This window comes from Rhipicephalus microplus, chromosome 3 (assembly GCF_043290135.1).
Source record: "Rhipicephalus microplus isolate Deutch F79 chromosome 3, USDA_Rmic, whole genome shotgun sequence".
NCBI lineage: Eukaryota > Metazoa > Arthropoda > Arachnida > Ixodida > Ixodidae > Rhipicephalus > Rhipicephalus microplus.
The window spans coordinates 77,615,323-77,637,557 of NC_134702.1; the positions used below are offsets into that span (position 1 = coordinate 77,615,323).

Sequence of the window (22,235 nt, forward strand, 5' to 3'; positions counted from 1 at the left end):
GATTTTTAGGCACTAAAAAAGTGTGTTTTAGGCGCCAAAGAAAGGCAGGTAAAACACCATTTTAGGACCTCAAAGTCATAAATACAAGCACAATAAATTTCTACAAAAATTGAAATATCCCACAATAACGATATCGGTGACTTGTATCTACGGCAAGAAGGGAAAAAAATATATATTTAAGATAGCAGAAAGGTTCCAACGATTGAACATAGGCATGCATTTCCCGCGCAATTCACAATATGTGGTCTTTCGTTTTATTGTCTAGCACTGTGCGTCAAGTGTCGACCATTCAATTAACACTCTCATGGGTCTCTTTCGTTTTGTTGTGGCTGGGAAGGGCAGCGCAGGAGCAAATAGCCAGACCACTGATACCCTAGAAGAGAGGCATGCTAGGTCTAATCACATAGGACCAATGTCTCCCCTATCAGTGAACACATTAAAGGGCCCCTTAATAGGCTTGAGCATTTTGAGCTGACAAGTGTAATAGTGAACTGGGCACTTAGGATCATTCCTGTTAAGATATGCGAATTTACATGTCGCGGAAAAACGCCCAATTTCTAATGAATGCCGCTTGCCCCTCTCACGGGCGTGCGCCCCAAGACCTAGGGAGTGACGTACAGCAAAAAATAGTCCTGTTTTACTTCGCTCTTTAACGTTGACATTGGTGGGCTGAGGTCGTATTCTGTACGCACTTCATCAGAACTTCATTAAATGCGAGCTGTATCTAAGAAAACAGACGAAAAATGTTTCGTCTCCTGATTATATCCTGCATTTTAAACGGTACCTCAATAAGAGTGTTGCACGTGACATTATTCTACTTAGCATGTGCAATTTGTGTGTTCTGTTGTGAAGCATGAATGAGGAGTACTTTGATTTGGGCTAGCAGCTTCATACCAATTTGAAAGGGAAGTGCAAAGACAAAGGGAAAAAACAGCAGTAATTGTTTCTATATCTTTCTTTCCCCCATGTCTTTGCACTGCCCTGTCAAAATCAGTATAATGAATGAACGCCGAGAAAAATATTAAAGCATGCAAACGGAATCTCAGCCTGTTAATATTTTTATTTTTGTTTTGAATAGTCTAGAGATGCTATTCACTAATCAGCCCTCGTTTAGCGTCCGCCTCGGTGGACCAGTCGCTAGGGTGCTCCACTGCTGACTCGAATGCCGCTGGTTCGATTGTAGCCGCGGCGGTCACATCTAGATGGATTCGAGAAAGTAGATGCCCGTGTAATGTGCAATGTCAGTGCACAATAAAGAACACCAGTTGGTCAAAATTTGCGGAGACCTCCACTACGGCGTCCCTCATATTCATATCGTGGTTATTTTGTGTAAAACCACACATACTACTATTACTACTACTACTACTACTACTACTACTACTACTACTACTACTACTACTACTACTACTACTACCCCGTTTCACTTGCTTTCGTCCTCTCGTCGTTCCTGCATCGTGCCTTCGCCAAACCTCACAACGCTTAGCTTGTGTTTGGTGCGTTGTCTCTGACCGCAGTTTCAGCGGAGCGACGTGGTGTATCGCGGTCGCAATACATGATCCTTGCCAGCCTCTCCCGAAGTACATGAACTGACTGATCCGTCCCACAGAAACTGGTAATGCCCAACAGAGAGCCCCGCCGCGGTGGTCTAGTGGCTAAGGTACTCGGATGCTGACCCGCAGGTCGCGGGTTCAAATCCCGGCTGCGGCGGCTGCATTTCCGATGGAGGTGGTAATGTCGAGGCCCGTGTGCTCAGATTTGGGTGCACGTTAAAGAACCCCAGGTGGTCAAAATTTCCGGAGCCCTTCACTACGGCGTCTCTCATAATCATATGATGGTTTTGGGACGTTAAACCCCACAAATCAATCAAATGCGCAACAGAGAGCGCCGAATCGACACAAAATCGATGGCGTACGCGCACGAGTACAGGCTGGGGCACGTCATGCGCACGTAACCTTGCTTACGCATGTTGTTCTTGGTGCGTATGCGTCACGTGATTCTCCAGTCCCGATACCGAAGAAAAGGGGGAAGGAATAAGGCTCACGATGACTACATGCATGCACGAGAGGCAAGGGATTCGAGTTTGTTTCTTCGCATCATGCTGCGGTGGCTTGCAGAGAACCAATTTAAAAAATCGCCAGAGTAGAACGCTTTTCATCGGGCATGCAAGAACTTCTAGTGGCTAACTACAACCTATTATGTCACATAGAGAGAGAGATGCTTTAAAAGTAAAGATGCCCTTGCGCTGTTTTGCGCTGTTCCTGAATTCAGTGTTGCACAAGCCCCATATCAGTGGTGCATGCGACTGCAGATTCTACCATTACAGAAATTTGCACTGATTCCCAGAGCGCTTATCGATACTTCCGTTAAGGCATAGCACCAAAGACAGTCTCACGCATACTGAGCAACATTCCTTCACTTCTCCATCCGGTGACTATCACGTGGGTGCCTGGCAATGAGTGTATCCCCCGGAATGAGCGTGTTCATGCGCATGTCCGACGTCTTTCCATCCGGACTCTGGGGGATCACTCACCCGAACCCGTGAGAAAACCACAAGAAGGAATCCACACCTACCATGAGATTACGAGGTATAACCGGAACGGCAGACGAGATTTCCCTGCCCCACACTTCTCCCTCACCCATAATCAGAGTTCAGTTTGGCGCCCAGCTGCAGACAAAAGCTTCGATTTCTCCCTATCTGGCACACCTATTTTACCCCACTCTTCACCAACCCCATTGCACCACCTGCGGGGCTCCCCGGGCTGATCTCTTCTACAGCTTGTAGAGCTTCCCAAAGCAGGTGGTGGTAGACGCTATCCCTAACCCTTCCCTTTCCTAGTGGGAGGCCACTATTAGGGTCACTGGCTCGGACGACCAGTGGTGGCTGGTGCACCGGGCCTGTCTAGAGATGTCGGCCAGGGGGCTCCCGGACGTCTAATGGCCCTACCACAGTTAACTTGATTTTTTTTCCCAATAAAGTTTTCTCCTCCTCCTCCTCCTCAGAACGTGAAGGAAACCGAGATATCGCTCGGCAGACTTGTTCGCACTATGTTCAACTAAGGAAATGGATTTTTTAAAAACTAAATAAAAACTATTTCATGTTAACAAAGAGAAAGAGGGTAGTGTGAAAAAGAAAGATACTTTACTGCAGCATCCACCGTGGTGAATTGAGCCACTCCTCTATAATCTAACGAACCAACCGACTAAGCCAGGTTGGTTTGGTCCTACAGAGTAATGGTTCAACCTACGACGGGAGATGGGTCATTAATCATGCGGCAGTGTCCTTTATGTTACAGTGTTATAGAGCCCTCTTTTTCATCATGGCGGTTGGAAGTACTGCGAAGCCTTCAAGATACCTTTTGATCATGAAGTCTTGAATTCGTCAAGGGGGGGGGGGGGGTGTCATTGTCAGAGTTGCTGTCCTGGCGAAAACACGTCCTCTTGTTCTTACAAGTTCATTGGTCGGTGAACTTGCAAGTTCATTGATCAACAACACTCGTGCGCTTGTGTGTAAGCAGAAGCAAAGGCCACCTCGCGTTTACAGTTCTTCTCTGCCTTTGTTTTAAACACACTGACTTTTTTTCCTTCTAATATCGCCTTACATATGAGGCGTTTTTTGTTGTTTTTTTTAAGAGGCAAACGCAGAAACCGAAACTAGGCTAAATTTCACTGGAACTTGAAGCATGCCTAAGTATCTTCAATTTCGAGAACTGTTATAATTTTAATGGGGTAATTCCTTATTGTAACATGAGCTTAAAAAGGCAGTTTGTAATCAAAAATGAGCCAAGTATTCCAACTGTTTCAGTCAAAGTGAGCCATATTCATTAAACCAGCACTGTGACAACAAACATAATCAAAACAACCAACATGGTCCCACCCAAAATGTTTCATTTGTTTCTTAGTTGCTTTGTCATCATGTTTGCGTTCCACAATTAAGTTTTTTTGGCCCGAGTCGGCACTTACTGGAAGATGATGTTCAACGATAAAACTCGATTGTAAAGAGTAAAAGGCTGGCTTTCCTACTTCTTATTGCATCTTAGTGATTTTTTATGACTTTAGCGCAACAGTATCTTGTCTTCCATTCACTCATACACGGTATACTTGAAATAAAATTGGAATGAAATAAAGATGTCGTGCGTATATATATTGCCTAAAGAAGAAGAAGTGGTCAAAAATGGCATGGCATAAAACTAACTGGAACACATTTCAAGATCTTCGATAGATGTCAGGAACAAGAAAACACTGATGACAGTCCAGAATGGTGCGCCTTTTGCCCGGAATGACCACTCGTTCTTGAAGTCTAGTAATCGCCATTACAACCATGCGTTGAAGCACGGCACCGACGGAAGCACAAGTATGATGCCAATTATATCCCAAAATATCGCACTACCGTACATTTGAACCATTTCACACTTCTTTTACAAGTTAATTCATGCCCAAATGAAACGTTTCATTCTATATGAGCCAAATACAAACTTTACTCCTCAATACTGACAAAATTTGGCTATGTAGATTTGAGCCACAATATAGATTTGTGGTATTTAAGGGATAGGAACATAGTGGCAAAAAGTTGTTTCAGCAAGCCCTGCCATATTGTCAGTAGGAAAAAAAGTGCGTTTTTCTCAGTTTGATTTAAAGTGCATTTGGCCCTTTAAGAAAAAAAAACGCCTCATATATTTCCTTTGTATTCCATGTGTAGCGTTTTCAAGCCATTTTGTTCAATCGCCGTGTGAAAAACCAGTTCATTATTGACCCACCTGCCAGATTATTTACTTTGGTTTGGTGGTGGGGGTGTAGCGAGGCACTCAGGGTAAGAATTTTTTTGGGGGGAAGAAGGGAGGCAAGGAAGTGGGAAACTTATGCTTTGCGTTTTGACTATATTCGCTCAGGGGCGGCTTATGGGAGGATGGAGGCACTCGCCCTGCCCCTTTGTTCCCCAGTGACTCAACCTCTGCCCTCGACCCACTGGCGCCGCGTGCCACGATTCAAAAGCACATCGGCATCACCTGCAGCGCGTGTAGCTCGTTCTCTTGGGAGCAGCTAGCTAGCGACACAGCCCAGAATCAAAGCGAGCATCTTTCTGTCGTACGCCCTGAAAGAGTAGTTGAGCCTGGTTGTCCTCTTATCTCTTTCCAACAGGACGGCCTGGGTGCATTGAAGCGATGGCGACGACAAGCGTCAACCCCACGTCGATGCCACCAAGCAGCGAACGGTATATACCAGGTGAGTGACCGAACCTGATACTAACTTCTCAGCTTTTGCGCGCTAGAAGGTTGGAAATAACTGCAAGATGAGCTTTGGTGGAAAGGATTTCGTATTAGACTACTTGAGGTTCATTACCTCGCACATCTGTCCAAGTACATGGTCTACTTCCGTTTCTTCCACATCGAAATGCAGATGCCGCTACCGGGAAGTACGCACATGCCCTCGTGTTAGCGACGAGGCAACCACACGCAGTATGATAAGCGTCCTTAGCTGAGCGTCAATGACTCTCCCTAAAAGCAGCACAGTTGCTGGTTTGAATACGCCGTCGTGCTGTTCAGTACGAATGTCAAGTGCAAGGTTAAGTTAATGGCTGGCGGTGAAAAAGAAGGGAAAGCACGCACTGCCTATTACGATGTTTAGCTGATGCAAGCTCACAGACGAGGATGCGAGGTGACGCTGTATCCTCCCTCCGCCCTTTCTTAAGATATACGAGAAAATAAAATGGGGGGGGGGGAGGGGGGGCTTCCCGACATTTTAAAATAGGCCCTTGTCGGCAACACATCGGTAGGTTGGTGAATGAATGTTTATTATTTATTCTGCACCGCTGCTACAACGAAGGTGGCGTTCCGTGCGTTGCCATGACCTCGTAGCGAGCTACAACTACGCAGCTATCGCAATTCCAGTGTGAGCTTACGCAAATTGTATACGCTTACATACACTTAGCCCCCACACCCCTATTCTAACCTCTTACCCAAGTCGACGCCTCTGAAAGCGAGATTTGTAGGCGTCCCCCATGAATGTAGTCGATAGCATATCTGGCCTGCTCGGGACAAATCTTTGCGAACATGTGTACATGAACAGACGAAGTCATAAGCATTTTCCCAACAAACTATAGATACATACAACAAACTATAGGCTCTAAATACTGAGCAGCCGCAGTCTTCAGCATTGGTGGGATCACTAATTATATGTATGTCCGTGTCTTGTGATGTTAATTATGTGGGTGCTAGTTACTTTTCTCTCAGTGCATTTTCCCTTTTGAACTGGGAGTTGCAGTTGTATTAGCCTGCATGCTGTGAGTTTCCCACTTTTTCTATCTTAAAATATTACAAAAATCAGCGCAAAGACTATTATTTAAAACGTAAGGGGGAACTAGCGCAGTACTAGAGTGTACTGTAGCAGCACTGCGTATCAGAGGGTAGGTAAATTTTTTTTTTCCTTGGGGTGGGAGGGCGCCACCTTTAAGGCGGGAGCCGGGTATACGTAAATGTGGTCGATTGTCATTTCGTGCTCATATGCTATCGCGAAAACAATTTCTGTGAGGGGAGAGGGTGTGCCCTGGCTACGCCAATGCTCTGTATTGCCATGGCTGTGTGTGTGAGATGTTTTTAGTGGTGAACATTGTGCTGCTCTCAATACAGAAGGAATGTGTGCATAATTGCAGCCGACACGACCAAGCGGAACTCAATGACGCAGGAGAGAAACATGCAGCGAAAGGAACGCAGCTTCCAGGAATGCCTCGAGTTTCTCATGCCCGTCTACCTGCTGCCTTTCGTCCTCGGCGACCGGGTAAGCCGGCTATTTTACCGTGTCCATCTAATGACGCGGCCACAGCAGGGCAGGCAGGCACGGCTCGGATGGACGAACGGACAGACAGACAGACAGACAGACATTAGATAGACAGACAGACATTAGATAGATAGATAGATAGATAGATAGATAGATAGATAGATAGATAGATAGATAGATAGATAGATAGATAGATAGATAGATAGATAGATAGATAGATAGATAGATAGATAGATAGATAGATAGATAGATAGATAGATAGATAAGGCTAATGGCAGCCACGTGAGTCATTGATAAAAAGGTAAAACAAAGGAGGCAGTTTATTATTTTTTTAAAGAACACATATATAGTTCCTATGAGGGCGCACCCGAAAATATGGCGTATCCACAAGCACATAACTTAATAAAATCATTAAATGAATCTTTTCGATACATCATAGAACAATTTTCTGCTTAACTGATTGAAGTGAGTGCAGATGCCCCATGTGGCTGTGGTATGAAGGTACACAAAGACTACGACGCCAGGTTTGACACAGCCGTGCGCGAACGTTATGAAGGAGGAAAATCCTCAAAGCTATAGTTATTCGTCACACTCGCATATTGACAGCCACAAAATGGCAACGTCGAAAACTTGACCGCTCCACAAGGTGTCATTAGTAAAGCCCAAAATAAAGAAAAAAAACAACAAAGTTTATTTTAAACTTCTGCCGCCGTTTTATAATTGAGCGCCCGATAAGAGCTGAGCATTCGACCAATGTCAAGTTTCGGGAAGTAATAGCAATTGAGTAGATTTAACGTCCCAAAACAATTATTTGATTGCGAGGAACGGCGTAGTTGAGGGTTCTGAAAATTTAGGGCATCTAATGTTGCTTAACGTGCGCCTAAATCCGGCCTCCATCGAAAATGGGGCCGGGATTCGATCTCGCCACCTGCGGGGCGCCTCCGGGCCAGCAATCGATCTCCGTGACCACCAGGGGGCGTCAAGGTTGGGAGAAGGAGACAAATTTTCTGTGGGAAAGAATACAGGAATCATCCGAAGAAGATTTAGTTGTCAAATGTTGTGCGTGCCGATTAGTGTAACAAGATCATTTTCTAGTTTTTTTCCCCCAGAAAGCATGAAAAGACAACCCTGAGGAACAGCACAAAGGTCCCCTTTTCAGCAGCAGCTGCGTGTGAACTTGTGGTTGAGAAAGGAGGGGGAGGAACCGGAAATTGAGTTTAATTAAGAGAAAACTACGAGGGCTTACTCGAGAGCGCGAAACGTCATTTAGTCGACCCCTTTATGTTTATCTTTCGCTTCTTTGAAATAACCGAGGAATGGGGCCTTGTTTCCTTTCCCCATGACGTAGGACCATCTAGCTGCTGTATTCACAGTATCACGTGTGGTTTTATTGCCGATGACGTCCGTCAGCCCAGTTTGTCCAAGTATCCAGCTTTACAAGATTTCATAAGGCATTCTATTGAAAAATTTCCCACCGCAAGGTTATGCGGAAGCTGTGAGGCTGACCAGAGAAAATTGTTCTCGATTTCCCATGTTCGGACAATGTGACCTGCCTGTACGCTTTTTTTTACGAAAGTGTTTAACGATTGTCTTCTACCTAATGAACTTTACCTTAGTCTAACTTCGTTTAATTCAAGAGTTAGCATTCCATTCCGCACCCAGGCCGGTACTAGCATCTACTGTGTCCTCCTTACAATGGCGGGTCTCATGGGCCGCCTCCTTCCAATGGCCCTCGCTGCCATGCTGCCCATTGTAATCCTGCCACTTGGCGGCATCTCCAGCGTGGACAAGTTGGCTGCTGAATACTTGGGTGTAAGTATTTTAAACGGTTGTGCCTAGAACTATATTAATTATCTCAGCTTCCTCGTTATTACAGGCACACTTGCATCGATAGTTATGGTAACGTTTGCAATTATTAGTTGGCAATTATCATTGGCACCTTTTACAAAGCAGCGTGCATCTTGGCAAAACACGTGAAGCTTGACGGAGTGACTCCGTGGTAAGAGCTCAGAAATTTACGAGGCAATTAAGAACAACTAATGTTTGTTGCGTATATGATCACAATTAACAACTAAGGTTGGCTACGTGCGTTGCCACAACAAATGTTTGCTACGTGTATGGTCACTGAGAACAAGCGTGCTCCGGATAGCTGTAAGAAAGCTGTGGTGTGATTAGTATTCCATACGTGCCCCTTCAGCCTGCACAGTCAGTATATTGATATTTACTGTTTACATTAACACGTTGTTTATAGCGTGATGTTCATATTCTTTGTCATTCGTGTGTGCTCATTGTTATTGCTCTGTATAGATGTTTTTTTTTTCAACCACTCTTGCATGGGCCCGAGAAGGGCCTGCAGTATTGTGAAATAAATAAGCAAACAAACAAATAAATAAATAAATAATAGCGAAAGTTGGGCTAGTTGGTGGTTCATACTTGGGAAGTAAAAACAGCGCAAAAATATAGACAAGGGCCAAGGAAGCGCGGGATCGTCTCTTCCTCGGTTCTTGTCTACATTTTTGCGCTGTTTTTACGTCGCTTCCTTGGTCCTTGTCTACAATTTTGCGCTGTTTTTACTTCATAAATAAATAAATAAATAAATAAATAAATAAATAAATAAATAAATAAATAAATAAATAAATAAATAAAGCTTTGGCTATCTTGATGCGACCGGGTAGTTGGAAGAATCAGCCTATTCCATTTTTTCTGTGCTGCCCTCTGCAGTGTTTTGGTAGGGTTTTTGGTAGGGGCCGCGAGAACTGCCCTCAATTGCTAGAATGATGGCCTCCGGTACCAGGATGCGTTTCGCGGCTTTTCCGCTAGGGTAAAGGCGCATGCATTGCGGCACCGTGAAAAAAGGCAAGCTTTATCTGCTGAGTCAAGGTGGTTGCCTGCAGCTTCGGAGCAAGACAACCGCCTTGGTAGCGCCCCCGACTGGCGACAAGTTGTAATTTTGTCCGCTCTGGTTTCTTCGGATTCATATCATAATTACGACGGTACAAGTAAAAGACTACAAGCAGGGTCCCTTATATTCTTTGAAATCCTGTCTGTTGGTTTCGTTAGGCTGTGTCGAGCAAGAACAAGCCCACATAAAATTAGCCCTTGATGTCTTCCCTTTCTCTGGTAACAAGGAACTGTGTTAGTCCGCGAGGAACGATATGTTCATCGCGGACTAACATTGAGTGAGCGTCCGACCCCATGGCCTGCTGCTCATACATGACATATGTATGCACAAAGACTCGTATGTTCGGGAAAGATTTGTTCCTTTTGCTCACGGTGGCCAAGAGAGACTCGGGACCATCCGGCGCGCCACTTTTAAACCCGTAAAAGAGCTGCGTCGAGGTTAACCGTAACATGCAACATGCAACCAGGGCTACCTCCTTCTTTGGTAAGCGAAATAATCCAAGCGTCTTCATTTGGCAATGTTGCTAATTGTCAATTTGCGCAGCCCCACGTGCTGACGGCGTTCCTTCTGTTCGCTATCGTCATCATGGGAGACGAGACGACCATCTTCTTCCGGCTGTGCCTGTACGCCTTGGAGCGTTACGCCCTGAGAATGCAGCCGCTCTTCCTGTGCATGCAGTTCCTGGTGTTCGCGCTCAGCCTGCTGTTGCCTAGCAACCTGATTGTTGTGTTCAGCACTGTCTTCGTCGACCGCTTCTTCAGCACCGTGCACAACGAGATCGTGGGCAACACGGACCAGCGCAGTAGCGTGCGCATCCAGACGAGCTCGATGCTCAACTACTTCGACGAAGGCAGGCGTCCACGTTGGGGTCGCCACAGCAGCATAACCGCCTTCGGCCGCAGGGCACGCAGCGTGTCCATGGTGAGCGACACAACGGTCGCCAGCGAGGCCTCCGCCGGAAGTTTGATCAGGCAGTACAGCATGCACCCGGCCTCGCCCGAGTTGGAAGTTCCGGACACCTCGCCGTCCGACTGGAAAGTAAGGGAAATACATGCTACAATGATTTTCATATGCGCGTGCTACCGTATAGCGACAACCGCTGGTCATCAAGAGTAACAGGCTAGATTCCAAGAGTGGGCAAGCGCATGGGAGAGAACCAGGAGGTCTTCTTAAAGGTTCATATTGAACGGGTGGTCTACTGCGTAACTAAGGAAAAAAGAATAAAAAGAAACGGGGCAGTTTACATTGAGTTGCACACAGCTTGGCACAGCGAAACACGGACACGTCGCCGCTCGCGCTCCCCGTCGACCAACACGCCTGTACCTTCAAAATGTGGGGCTTCCTCCTCGATGTGTCTTTCTCATTCTTTGTGCTACGTCTTGCTCTCTCCCTCCTCCACGCACTCCTTTCCTTCAGCACTCCACCGCATCACTCTACTATATCAGGCTACGCTATGCTCTGCCGGCGTGCTTTGATTGAGGAAGCTCACTCGTGCATCGAAGGTACGCAGGTTCGAATTCCGTTTCGTCGAGAGTTCTTTCCGGCAAGAATTTTTATTTTTATTTCCGTCTGTCTGTTTATATTTCTTTCCTCCTCTCTCTTTCTGTAATGTCTTCAGAGTCGTTACAGACCACAAGGTGTATCACCGACCGATCAATTATTCATGCTGGCTGTTAGAGCTCCATGAACTTAATTTACGAAATCACCTTCCACAAACGTCTAGTAGTGCCCGATTCGCGATAACGAGTCCAAAGCTGGCATTTTTGCTTTCTTCCCGCGCACTGTGGCCTGACGTCCGTTTCTTCTAGCACACGTCAGCCAATTAAAACTCCGCCTAATTCATGCCCCTTTTTAGAGTCGTCTTAGAGTTCGAATAAAGGAGCTTTTACTCAATATAAGAAAATTTGCACCGCATGACATTAGCGTATGACGAGCATAAGTTACAGGTCAAAACAAGAAAATCGTCGCGCATCGGTCACGTAAACCGTGATATAGCCGCCTGCATGTGTGGTTTTGGCAATTTATGTGGCTGATACCTGTATAGCTTATGAGGAACGGGAAGAATTTTCCCATGCTCGGTGTCCAGGATAACCTCCGAGAAATTTATTGCGAACTGCGCAGCAAACGGGACACGGACAGAGAACGAGCACTCAATCCTTCCGGTCTCCTCGTTAATACGAAATTATTTGCCGATTATTTGTCACAAAGCAGTAACAAAACACAAGGGCGACTTGATTACTTACTGAAAAGGTGTTGTTGCGTTTTGCTAAACGTATTGCTAACTTATTGCAACGACTACTCATGCAGACTTTTCAGGCTTTTGGACTCGACGTCTTTCAGTGATCACTTTATTATTTTTTAACCGTGATTGCTACCTTTATTCTACTGTAGTGAACGGCTGTCTGTCGCATTCGGAGGTGATGAATAGCTGCTTCTCATACTTAGTATAAAAGTACTTTGCGTTATCTGTATATATCTCTCGGCAGATGCGGAAGGGCGTACGCAAGACTTCCTTCAGCGGATTCGACCAGTACGAAAGGGACCAGCCATACCACCTACCCGTGAGGCGTATCCGTTCGTTCAGCGTAGAGCCGAGCCAGCCTTCGTCCATTCTGAAGCGCAGCCCGGCTGCGGCAGCGGAGACGGCTCCGCCGCCACCACCTTCGTCGCCTCTGCGGACACAAGAGAAGGAACCCTGGGCTGTCGGCATTGCCACTGGAATGGAAGGGCGAAGGAACACCTTTCCCATGGGACAATTCTGGATGCAGGAAGCAGGTCTGTTGGCGACTCCGACAAGCTCCCGTGACAGGCCTGATGAGGCGTCGATGCCACGCAGTGTCCCAGCGTCCATCGCTATGTCTCCATCCTCGCCTTCGTTCTCCACGGGTAAGAGTTTTTGCCGGTCAGATTGCTTGCCTGTAGACTCCGTCGCATCTGTCCTCAGGCGGGGTTACCCTGGGCGACTTAGGTGGTGGCGGTGGTGGTGATTGTGGTTTGAGGAAGAGGAAGACACCTATTTTCTGTCGGTGATTTAGTTCCGTATCGGAGATATGGCACCTGGATAGCAGTAAAAATTAGCAGGAGAGATAAGAGTGCGATGACAGCGCTGTGACGATAGGAGATGCAGAAAGAGTGTATGACACAAGTTCGAGGACTGAGGCGCATGCTAGGCGGCAGTCATGTTCTCGGCATAGCAACCACGCCGTCATAAAGGTGGATCGTTTATTCCACGATTGTACAAAAAAAAATCACAGCATATCCACGGGGCCAATGGTGATGAGTGGGGCGAAGCATCCATCAGTCCATACGTGTTTTCTTCGTCCGTGCGTCTGTTCGTACGTCCATTCGTGCGTCCGTCCATGCATCCGTCCATCTGTGTGTCCATTCTTCTTCGCGTCCGTGCGTCCATCCGTCGGTGCGCAGATCCCTGTGTTCGCACATGCGTCCGTCCATCCGTGCGTGCGTGCGTGAGTCCATTCGTCCGTCCAGCTAATGAATGCTTCGCCCCACTCTCCACCATTCACCTCGTGGATATGCTGCCATTTTTTTCTAAAGCTGATGACGACGCAGGATTATGCCTGAAGCTTTTTAATGAGTTTGAGCATTTGATGACCCACTCGTTACGCAATTCGCAGTATGTGACGCCTAATTCTGTCTTTGTTTTAAGAAACAATTATTAGTCATAATAACGCGATTAGTTTGCCGCCATCAAGCCTGTCTATAAGGCCAGTTTGCTACACAATTTCCAGTAATGGCGTGGCTCGGTGGTAGAATACTGGGCTTTCACGCAGAGGACCTTGGTTCGAATCCTATTAAGGACTCGGGTTTTATAGTTAAAGCTGTTATGAGATCAAAACTAGGGTCTCGCGCAGCACCCTAGTTTTGCCGCAGAAGCGTCCGCGCGAAACTAGAAAAAAAAAAGAAACAAGTACCAATGACACAGTGGGGCTCGAATCCGGGCCCGCTTGGTGACAGCCCGCTATTATATCATTGCTGAGTCACGCTATCTTTTTTTTCTTTATTGTCTGTGCCACGATGGTGCTTAGGACTTGTTGGCAAACTTGCCTTCGGGCAGGCTTCATGTCGGGGAAAGCAATCGCGTTAATACGACTTATAAGGCGTTCTAAAACAGCGAAAGAACAACCAGCTGTCGCACAATGCGAATAGCGTAACAAGTGGGTCGTCCAATGCTCCAACCAATTACTAAAGCTTCTTCTTGTTCCCTTATTAACTGTGGCGCATACCACTTCAGCCATAATTCCTCGTCGTCGTCACCCACTGCATGGACAGTTGGCACGAAATTCTGCGCAAGTGTTTAGCGTACACCACGCTTCTCAGACGAATGACAAAAAATAGAATAGCGAATGCCGGCCTACTACCCCCCCCCCCCCTAAAAGATATACTTCATGCCCTAGAAAGAACCATGAAGGTGTGCTTGCAGCAGTTGCCCAACGAGTGTTCATAAAAAGCTCTGAAAGGCCGCTCTTCTAGCTTTCGCTGTGGCTGCGCTGCACCTTCCGCGCAGGCGTGGTGTTTTTTTTTTCTTTATGCGCCTAGCTTTTTTTTTTTTGTGCGATAGTGGTTACGGACAGCGGCGGAGGGGACGGCGGACAGCTACGGCACAGCACGTGACCCTTGTGTTCACATAACAGCATTTGCTGTAAGAAGCAACAATCTGTGCGCCTCATGGCTGCATGTGCCATGCAAGACGACTAACGTCCACTGCGGCAATAAGAATTGAAGCGATTGACAGTATTTAAGACGTAGGTGAGAACGTACATGATTGATTGATATCTGGGGTTTAACGTCCCAAAAGCACCATATGATTACGAGAGCCGCCGTAGTGGAGGGCTCCGGAAATTTCGACCACCTGGGGTTCTTTAACGTGCACCCAAATCTGAGCACACGGGCCTACAATATTTGCGCCTCCATCGGAAATGCAACCGCCGCAGTCGGGATACGAACCCGCGACCTTCGGGTCAGCAGCCGAGTACCTTAGCCACTAGACCACCGCGGTGGGGCGTGAGAACGTACAGGTTGTAATGGAGAGTTTTAGGAAATGATTTAGAGTAATTCAAAGTTCTTGATAGTGATGTAGAGTAATTTAATAACGCCGTCATAATAACACAGACATTAGCGTAGTCCAACCTAATAGCTTTCACAGTCAAGTCATCTTAGCGTGCTCTAAAGGACCCCGTGACTTTTCTGGCCCAGCTAGAAGATGAAGTCGTGCAGCTGGCGAAGATATACTCTTACGGGGCAACACACACAAGAGTAAGATATACATGCACAAAGGATACTATACAGAGATTATGGCAATGAATGGTAGCCATATGAGCGCGCTCGCACATCACACATTTGGGCTTTCGCAACACGCATTTCTTTAACAGCGCCGTCCAGCGCGATGCCGAGTCCTGAAAATAAACTTGGCAGTATTGCACCGCCGGCGGATTCGTCTTCGGCCGCCGTGTCCCAGCAGCCGCCTTCTTCGATCTCGGCCACGACGCCCTCGCCTTCTCCGGGTTCGGCCAAGGGCGTGGCGAGCGTTGCGAACCCCCCGGCGTCTCCCAAATCGTCCCGAAAGAGCGCCAAGCGTCGTCAACAGGCCGTTTCTTCGGCGTCTTCGAAGGTAAGGAACCCGACTTTGCAACACTGTGCGCTGAATAGGCCACAAGCGACACCTCGTAGACCGGCACCGCTACTATCAGTTCTTTTGTATAGTTGCGATAATTAACGAGTCAAGAGAAGGAAGGTGCTCCCCAGTAACAGCTAGAGGAAAATCTGGTGTCAGTCTCTATAAGAGCTGCAATGCATCGTGCTTCACCCAGCGTGGGAATGATACAACGATTTGCCGAAGCTTCGTTATTTCCACTCAGTGTGGCCTGGGGCTGCTTTGTCGCAAGGGAATGTTTAAGAAGAGTTTAGTGGTTCCTACCGTCTGACCCTTTCGAGCCAACCGATTACAATCTGCTCACGAGGTTCAGAACGAGACATTATTTTTATCCGAAACCAAAGTAAAAACACAGCAATAAGGAAACCGACAACTGCGTTCGAAGACGCAAGCACGAAGACAAGGCAAATACGTGTACTACCAGAGTGCTACAATGGTATTTAAGAACCCTGGTATATACTACCGCGATAGATACTACCCATTATTCCCATAGTACTTAACGATCGCAGTGCCCCGTTCTTTAATAGTTTTGTACGAAACACTATAGCACACACAACTACTGTACTCTAAACTGTGCTTTATTAAATTTTTTGAGCGTAGTTTTCACCGTTTAAAGATTTTGAATCTGGCCGAATTTTGGTTTGGCGAGCCTGCTACCATGCAATTTTGAGAGTGTTTGTAACTGTTCGTTTAGTGTGAGCCTATAGCTGAGTAGAATGTTGGTGGTTTCGAAAGTATTTGTTCAAGCGGGTATTCAGTACATTTTCCTTGTAAACTGAGTCCGTGCAACGCAAAAGACGAGACATAGTAGGGCACAGCCAATGCCCGCCTAGCATGGTTCGCGTTCCTTTCTGCCCTGCCAGCATGCGCGCCACTCAAAGTCAGACTTCTGAACGGGAAGTCCGTGTCAACCCTGGACGAAAATATATTTTGTAAACGTTTCGACATATGGAAACATACGTACCCTGTATGCTTTAACGAATGTATTGCTGTACAGGTATAGCTGTACCGAAGACGTTCGTGTCTCATTTGCTATTCTCAATTAATATAATCCGCCACGATTCAAGACTCCACGCCATCCGTTTGCAGGCGCGAATCAAAGCGCCGACGCCACTAGCCGGCGAAATTAGGCAGTCCTGTGAGCAGCAAAACCAGTCCGCGTCGCTGACGGCGAAAAAGCTTGGCTCACGGCGTTCACCGAAGGCGAAGCAAACACCGCTGACCACTTCCGAGTCGAAGCCCGAGCTGAAGGCCGTCGAAGCGGCTGTGACCACAACATGCGTCGTTATACCCGAGGCAAAGGCAGCCCCGGCACTCGGTGTTCAGCAGCAGGTGCAGCAGGATTGCGAACCGAAGCAGGAAGTCCGCGGGGTCCTCAAGAAACGAAGCGCGTCCCTGCAACCGAGCCTTGTCAATCGCAGGGACAGCGTGCTTGCGACCAAGGAGGACACGAGCAAGTCGCCGTTACCGCACGCGTCACTGGACAATCTCGCGGCACTGCAGACTCCGTTGAGCGACTCCAAGGCGCCCGGAGACAAGGTCTCAAGTCTCTGTAAGTGGCTCATATCGTGGCTCATACGGTGGCTCATAAACGTAAGGTAGAAAGAAAGCGGTGGGTAAAATATGAGGAAGAAAATATTCCGTGAAGGAGCGGCACGTGATTACCCTACATATGTCCCGGTAAGTCAAGTTCCTTTGGCACTGCTCCTTGTCGGTTCTTGTTTCCTAGTAAAGCGAGCCCTCGAGAATGTATAAGAGGTACGTTCATAAGCGTCCACAGAGAAACAGTTCGTAATCCTCCTTGGTACGCTTGATGATAATGACATTCCGCATTCTTCACCATGCACAGATCATGGCAGGAGACAGTGAGCATGCGTGCTTGACTTGTCCGTATACAAACGGCAGCTGCATGGCGATGCGGCATCAGCGCGGCTTTCTCCGTTTAATACCACCTCTATCATGTCTAATGAATAGAGCAAATGACTTCGAGGCGTAAGCCCAATATGTTCCATCGAGTACGAAAATGTTGAGATTCGCCGATACTTCCGAGCCATCGGGAGATGTCGGCGTCAACGCGGGGGCAAAAAATCAAAAGTTGGTCAAAAGTCACGTGATAAATGAGTGCGTGTAATTAGGCCAATTGCGTACCGGAAGCCCCGCGACCTCGGTGACCACCTGGCGTCATTGATGATGTCAGGTGGCTGCGTCACAAGACGTCCCATAATACAGAAATATAGAACTTTATTGTGACGTCACAAGGTACACCGCATGACTACACCATCACACGACGGCATCGCGTGGTCCAGTGCCTTCTGATCACGGGGACACTGTGTGAAGCCATGCAGGTGCGAAAGCTTGACGCACCTTAAATCCTTGCAAAACGTCAGGGGCTGAAACCTATCGTAAGAGAGATCGATATAATTTGATGAGATGAAAAGAAGCAGAAAAGGAGCATCGCTGTCACCTTCGAGTCGCTTTAGGTGAGTGCATAAGGCACCAACTCATTATTTGTACACCCACTTTTTGGAAAAATCGACATTTTTTTCTTTTCAGATTACACCGGAGTCGAGCAGCAGACTTCATCGTTGAAAGTCAGAGCGTAAGTTTGTTAGGAAGATGACCGCCTGTTAACCTTTCTTTTTGCTTTAAAAATTTTACTTTTTACAGCCTCACCACTTCTGCCCGCTCGGCCTTCATCGCTGGAGCCGCGTACACAGCCATCTTTGGCAACCTCGTTAACTTCAACACGCAGAAAACGCGAAAGACCCTACTCACCATCCTCGATTGGTAAGGCACTTACTATCTGCAACAAAAGAAAATCACAGTTTCACCGAAAGGGTGAAGCAATAAATGCGATAGTGACGTATTCGAATTCTTTACGTAGCAAGTCTATCAATTTTAGGAGCAATATTATTTGTAGTAAACATGCGCATGCTGCGTAACGAAGTTTTCTGCGGCGCGGCCACAGTAGATGACCACAACAAGAGTCGTGTGCAGTGACGGCGTTGGTATACGAAGTGAGGCTGGCAGTCAACTCATTTAGATCCGATCCCACGTAACTCTACAAAACGCTGGTGTAAGGGAACACGGCCACTCCAGTTACACTTTTGGCAACATTTCTTTTTGTGTTGCACAGCCCATAGAAGCTCCCGCCTGCTGTGGGAGCACAAGCCGCGTTATTATCGTTGCCGCGATTGATGGCGATAGACGGCAACCATAAGCGCCCCCCTTTCCCCATAGTTAGATCACGAGATAAGCACGTGCGCAAACAACCTCGGCCTGAAAGGCGATGTTCGCTCCGCAGAAAGAGGAGGCGAGCGCATCTTTCTCCGTATACATATACATACGTATACGTGAATAAAGGTGGCTCCGGTGACGATGACGGCAAGAACCTTTCGAGACTGCCAATATTTATACTATCGCAATAATAACTGTATGCTACAACTTCGGAAGTGTCATCCATCGACTTCTTGGAATCTTACTTTTTTGGCCTAATACCTTGGCGTCCTTGCCGTGTGTCTCTGGCCGTCTCGTTCGTCATCAAATAAAACTGGGCGTTGGCCCCGCCGCGGTGGTCTAGTGGCTAAGGTACTCGGCTGCTGACCCGCAGGGCGCGGGTTCGAATCCCGGCTGCGGCGGCTGCATTTCCGATGGAGGCGGAAATGTTGTAGGCCCGTGTGCTCAGATTTGGGCGCACGTTAAAGAACCCCAGGTGGTCTAAATTTCCGGAGCCCTCCACTACGGCGTCTCTCATAATCATATAGTGGTTTTGGGACGTTAAACCCCACATATCAATCAATCAATCAAACACCTTGGCGTTGTGCCAATAATCAATATCGTACCAGCTTCAAGGTTATGCGTACAAGTTTCATGACGTGAACCGTCAAACAACATTATCATTTTCTTAAAAGGGAAGGAAGCTCTTTAAAGGGTTGTATCTTTAGGCGATAGTAGCTTGTACTTTTTTTTTCAGAGCATTCAGTAATATACTACTAAAATTCTTAAATAGAATACTGGTGGAAATATGCGCTGAATCTAATAAACAATCGGCAGATCCTACAAACAGTGTAAATTGATTATATGCGAAGCACAAAGGAGCGAGGTTAATATGTCACTTTAAAATCAGCACATCGTTACGAGGTGGTCGTAATTTATGCCGTACATGACTTCCACGTCAAGAATATCATGCTTGCGCCTGACATTTGTGCTCGTCGTCTATTCACGTCACGTAATACCAAACTTGGTATATGGGAAGCTAGCGAAACGGCCGTGAGCGCTGTATGAGCATTGCTTGTAGTCATGTTTTACATGACACGCATATTATGATTATCATGTTCACCAGTCATATATCTTCGCATCCACTCACGTCACGTAATAACAAGTTTTATATATGAAGCTAGCGAAACGACCGCGAGCGCACCATGAGCATGACGTGTAGTTATGACTTACATAAGCTGCGTGTCATGTTTTCCACGTTAGGTCCTGTCGCTTATGTTCGCCATGTAGTCATATAATACCATACCAGTTTTGCAATATGGCATGCGAACGAAACTACCCCAAGAGCGGCAATACCACAACGTGTAATTCCTGAAATTCGGGACACACATGTTATGATTTTCAAGTTATAACTAGACACTTATGCTCGTCATGCAGTCAAGTTATGCCATACAGATTTCGGTATAGATCCTTTTATTGAAACGGCCAGGAGAGCTAAAAGCCATAGGCGGCTAGATAGATAGATAGATAGATAGATAGATAGATAGATAGATAGATAGATAGATAGATAGATAGATAGATAGATAGATAGATAGATAGATAGATAGATAGATAGATAGATAGATAGATAGATAGATAGATAGATAGATAGATAGATAGATAGATAGATAGATAGATAGATAGATAGATAGATAGATAGATAGATAGATAGATAGATAGATAGATAGATAGATAGATAGATAGATAGATAGATAGATAGATAGATAGATAGATAGATAGATAGATAGATAGATAGATAGATAGATACGCTCAAAGTCGCCGAAGTTCGCTAAGAAATGCTTCGCATTTTAAAAGGCCACTTTTTAAATGCGAATTCACTGGATGGATGGATGGATGGATGGATGGATGGATGGATGGATGGATGGATGGATGGATGGATGGATGGATGGATGGATGGATGGATCGATTGATCGATTGATCGATTGATTGATTGATTGATTGATTGATTGATTGATTGATTGATTGATTGATTGATTGATTGATGCGGTCAAAGTCACCGAAGTTTGCTAAAAAAATCTTCGCATTTATCACAGGGAAAAGACAACATGCCTGAACTCGGTCTTTTTCGCCATACAAACAGGCTTTTAACCATATATTGCGCTTAGAAAGTCCGCGGTGCTTGCGGATGGACGCAGTGCCTCATTGACATCTCCTCCAGTGAACTGGAATATTTTAGTTCACTATGCATCTGCGTTCAGTCGTCTATATACGATAATCGTGAACTCATGCGCGCTAAGCGTAGGCAACACTAAAGGCCGCCGTCGTTGAATACACGTCGTACTCAGCTTCCCTCTCATGGGAACCAGACGATAGCGGTGCCAGAGTTCATTTTAGTGGGCTTCCTATGCAAGTTCTCGTTTTCATGACAACCGTAACAAAACAGTGCAAGTGTGTGTACGAAAACTGGCCATAATTTGTAGCTCATTGTATTGTCGCGGGTTGTAAATTACAGGGGCTTATTTAAAAACACGGACAGTGGAACTTATAGAGACGCTCTCAGAGAAGGCCGCCAGGATTGTCGTCTTCTTCACTTGCCTGCGCTGCGCCTCTCGAGCAAAACCGCCTTCTTCGTTGTCGTTGCTATCTCGCCGCTAAATGCAGCTATGCACGCGGCATTACCCTCCCGCCAGAGTGAGCGTCGTCCCGATGCTCAACAGGTAGAGATGCAGCCAGCGGGTGTTTACATCACTGAGAGTGGTAAAGTTTCATGCGGACCACGTGCACTGTCTCAGGCAGATGCTGGCGACGTTTCGAACAGGAGGAGGCGTCGGGCACGACTTCGTAAGTCACGTCGCTAAGACGGCGCAAAACCTTGTAGGGTCCGAAGTATCGGCGTAGGAGTTTCTCTGAGAGGCCTCTTCGTCGTACAGGAAACCAAACCCAGACTCTATCTCCTGGTTGATATATGACGAATCGATGGCGAAGGTTGTACCGTTGGGCGTCAAGTTGCTGCTGGTTCAATATTCTGATGCGGGCAAGCTGCCTTGCTTCCTCGGCGCGCTCAGTGAAGTCTGCGGCGTCTGTCTCTGAATCATTGCAATCGTAAGGCAGCATGGCGTCAAGCATTGTCGTAACTTCTCTGCCATGAATTAGCGTGAACGGCGTCATTTTTGTTGTTTCCTGGCGCGCCGTATTATACGCGAATGTGATGTACGGCAATATTCGGTCCCAATTCTTGTGTTCCACGTCGACGTACATGCAAAGCATGTCAGCGATTGTCCTGTTAAGTCGTTCTGTGAGCCCATTTGTTTGTGGGTGGTAAGCAGTCGTCTTCCTATGCGCTGTGCCACTGAGCGTAAGCACAGTGCGCAAAAGCTCGGCTGTAAACGCGGTGCCTTTGTCTGTTATGACGACAGCTGGAGCACCATGTCTCAGGACAATGTTCTCAATGAAGAACTGGGCCGCTTCAGCTGCAGTGCCACTCGCGATTGCCTTGGTCTCCGCGTATCGGGTGAGGTAGTCCGTCGCTACTATAACCCATTTGTTGCCGCTGTCCGATGTTGGGAATGGGCCCAGCAGATCCATTCCGATTTGAGAAAACGGCGTTTCTGGCACGGGCACAGGATGTAATAGCCCAGCGGGTTTGACAGGTGGTACCTTGCGCCGCTGACAATC

The 22,235-nt window shown here is 46.9% G+C and overlaps 1 protein-coding gene across 2 annotated transcripts in view; it reads left to right on the top strand.

Moving 5' to 3' along the window:
- Positions 1–4,993: 4,993 nt before the first annotated feature.
- Positions 4,994–22,235, top strand: part of LOC142803242 (uncharacterized) — a 40,574-nt gene continuing 23,332 nt past the window's right edge. The window contains exons 1-9 of one of the 2 annotated variants that reach the window (XM_075888352.1): positions 4,994–5,220; positions 6,647–6,771; positions 8,434–8,583; positions 10,217–10,711; positions 12,160–12,559; positions 15,064–15,302; positions 16,434–16,896; positions 17,898–17,943; positions 18,012–18,131. In XM_075888352.1, the coding sequence (XP_075744467.1) occupies positions 5,160–5,220; positions 6,647–6,771; positions 8,434–8,583; positions 10,217–10,711; positions 12,160–12,559; positions 15,064–15,302; positions 16,434–16,896; positions 17,898–17,943; positions 18,012–18,131 (2,099 nt within the window). In that variant the 5' untranslated portion in view covers positions 4,994–5,159. The remainder of the gene's footprint in view (positions 5,221–6,646; positions 6,772–8,433; positions 8,584–10,216; positions 10,712–12,159; positions 12,560–15,063; positions 15,303–16,433; positions 16,897–17,897; positions 17,944–18,011; positions 18,132–22,235) is intronic. The other variant, XM_075888353.1, reaches the window with a different exon arrangement.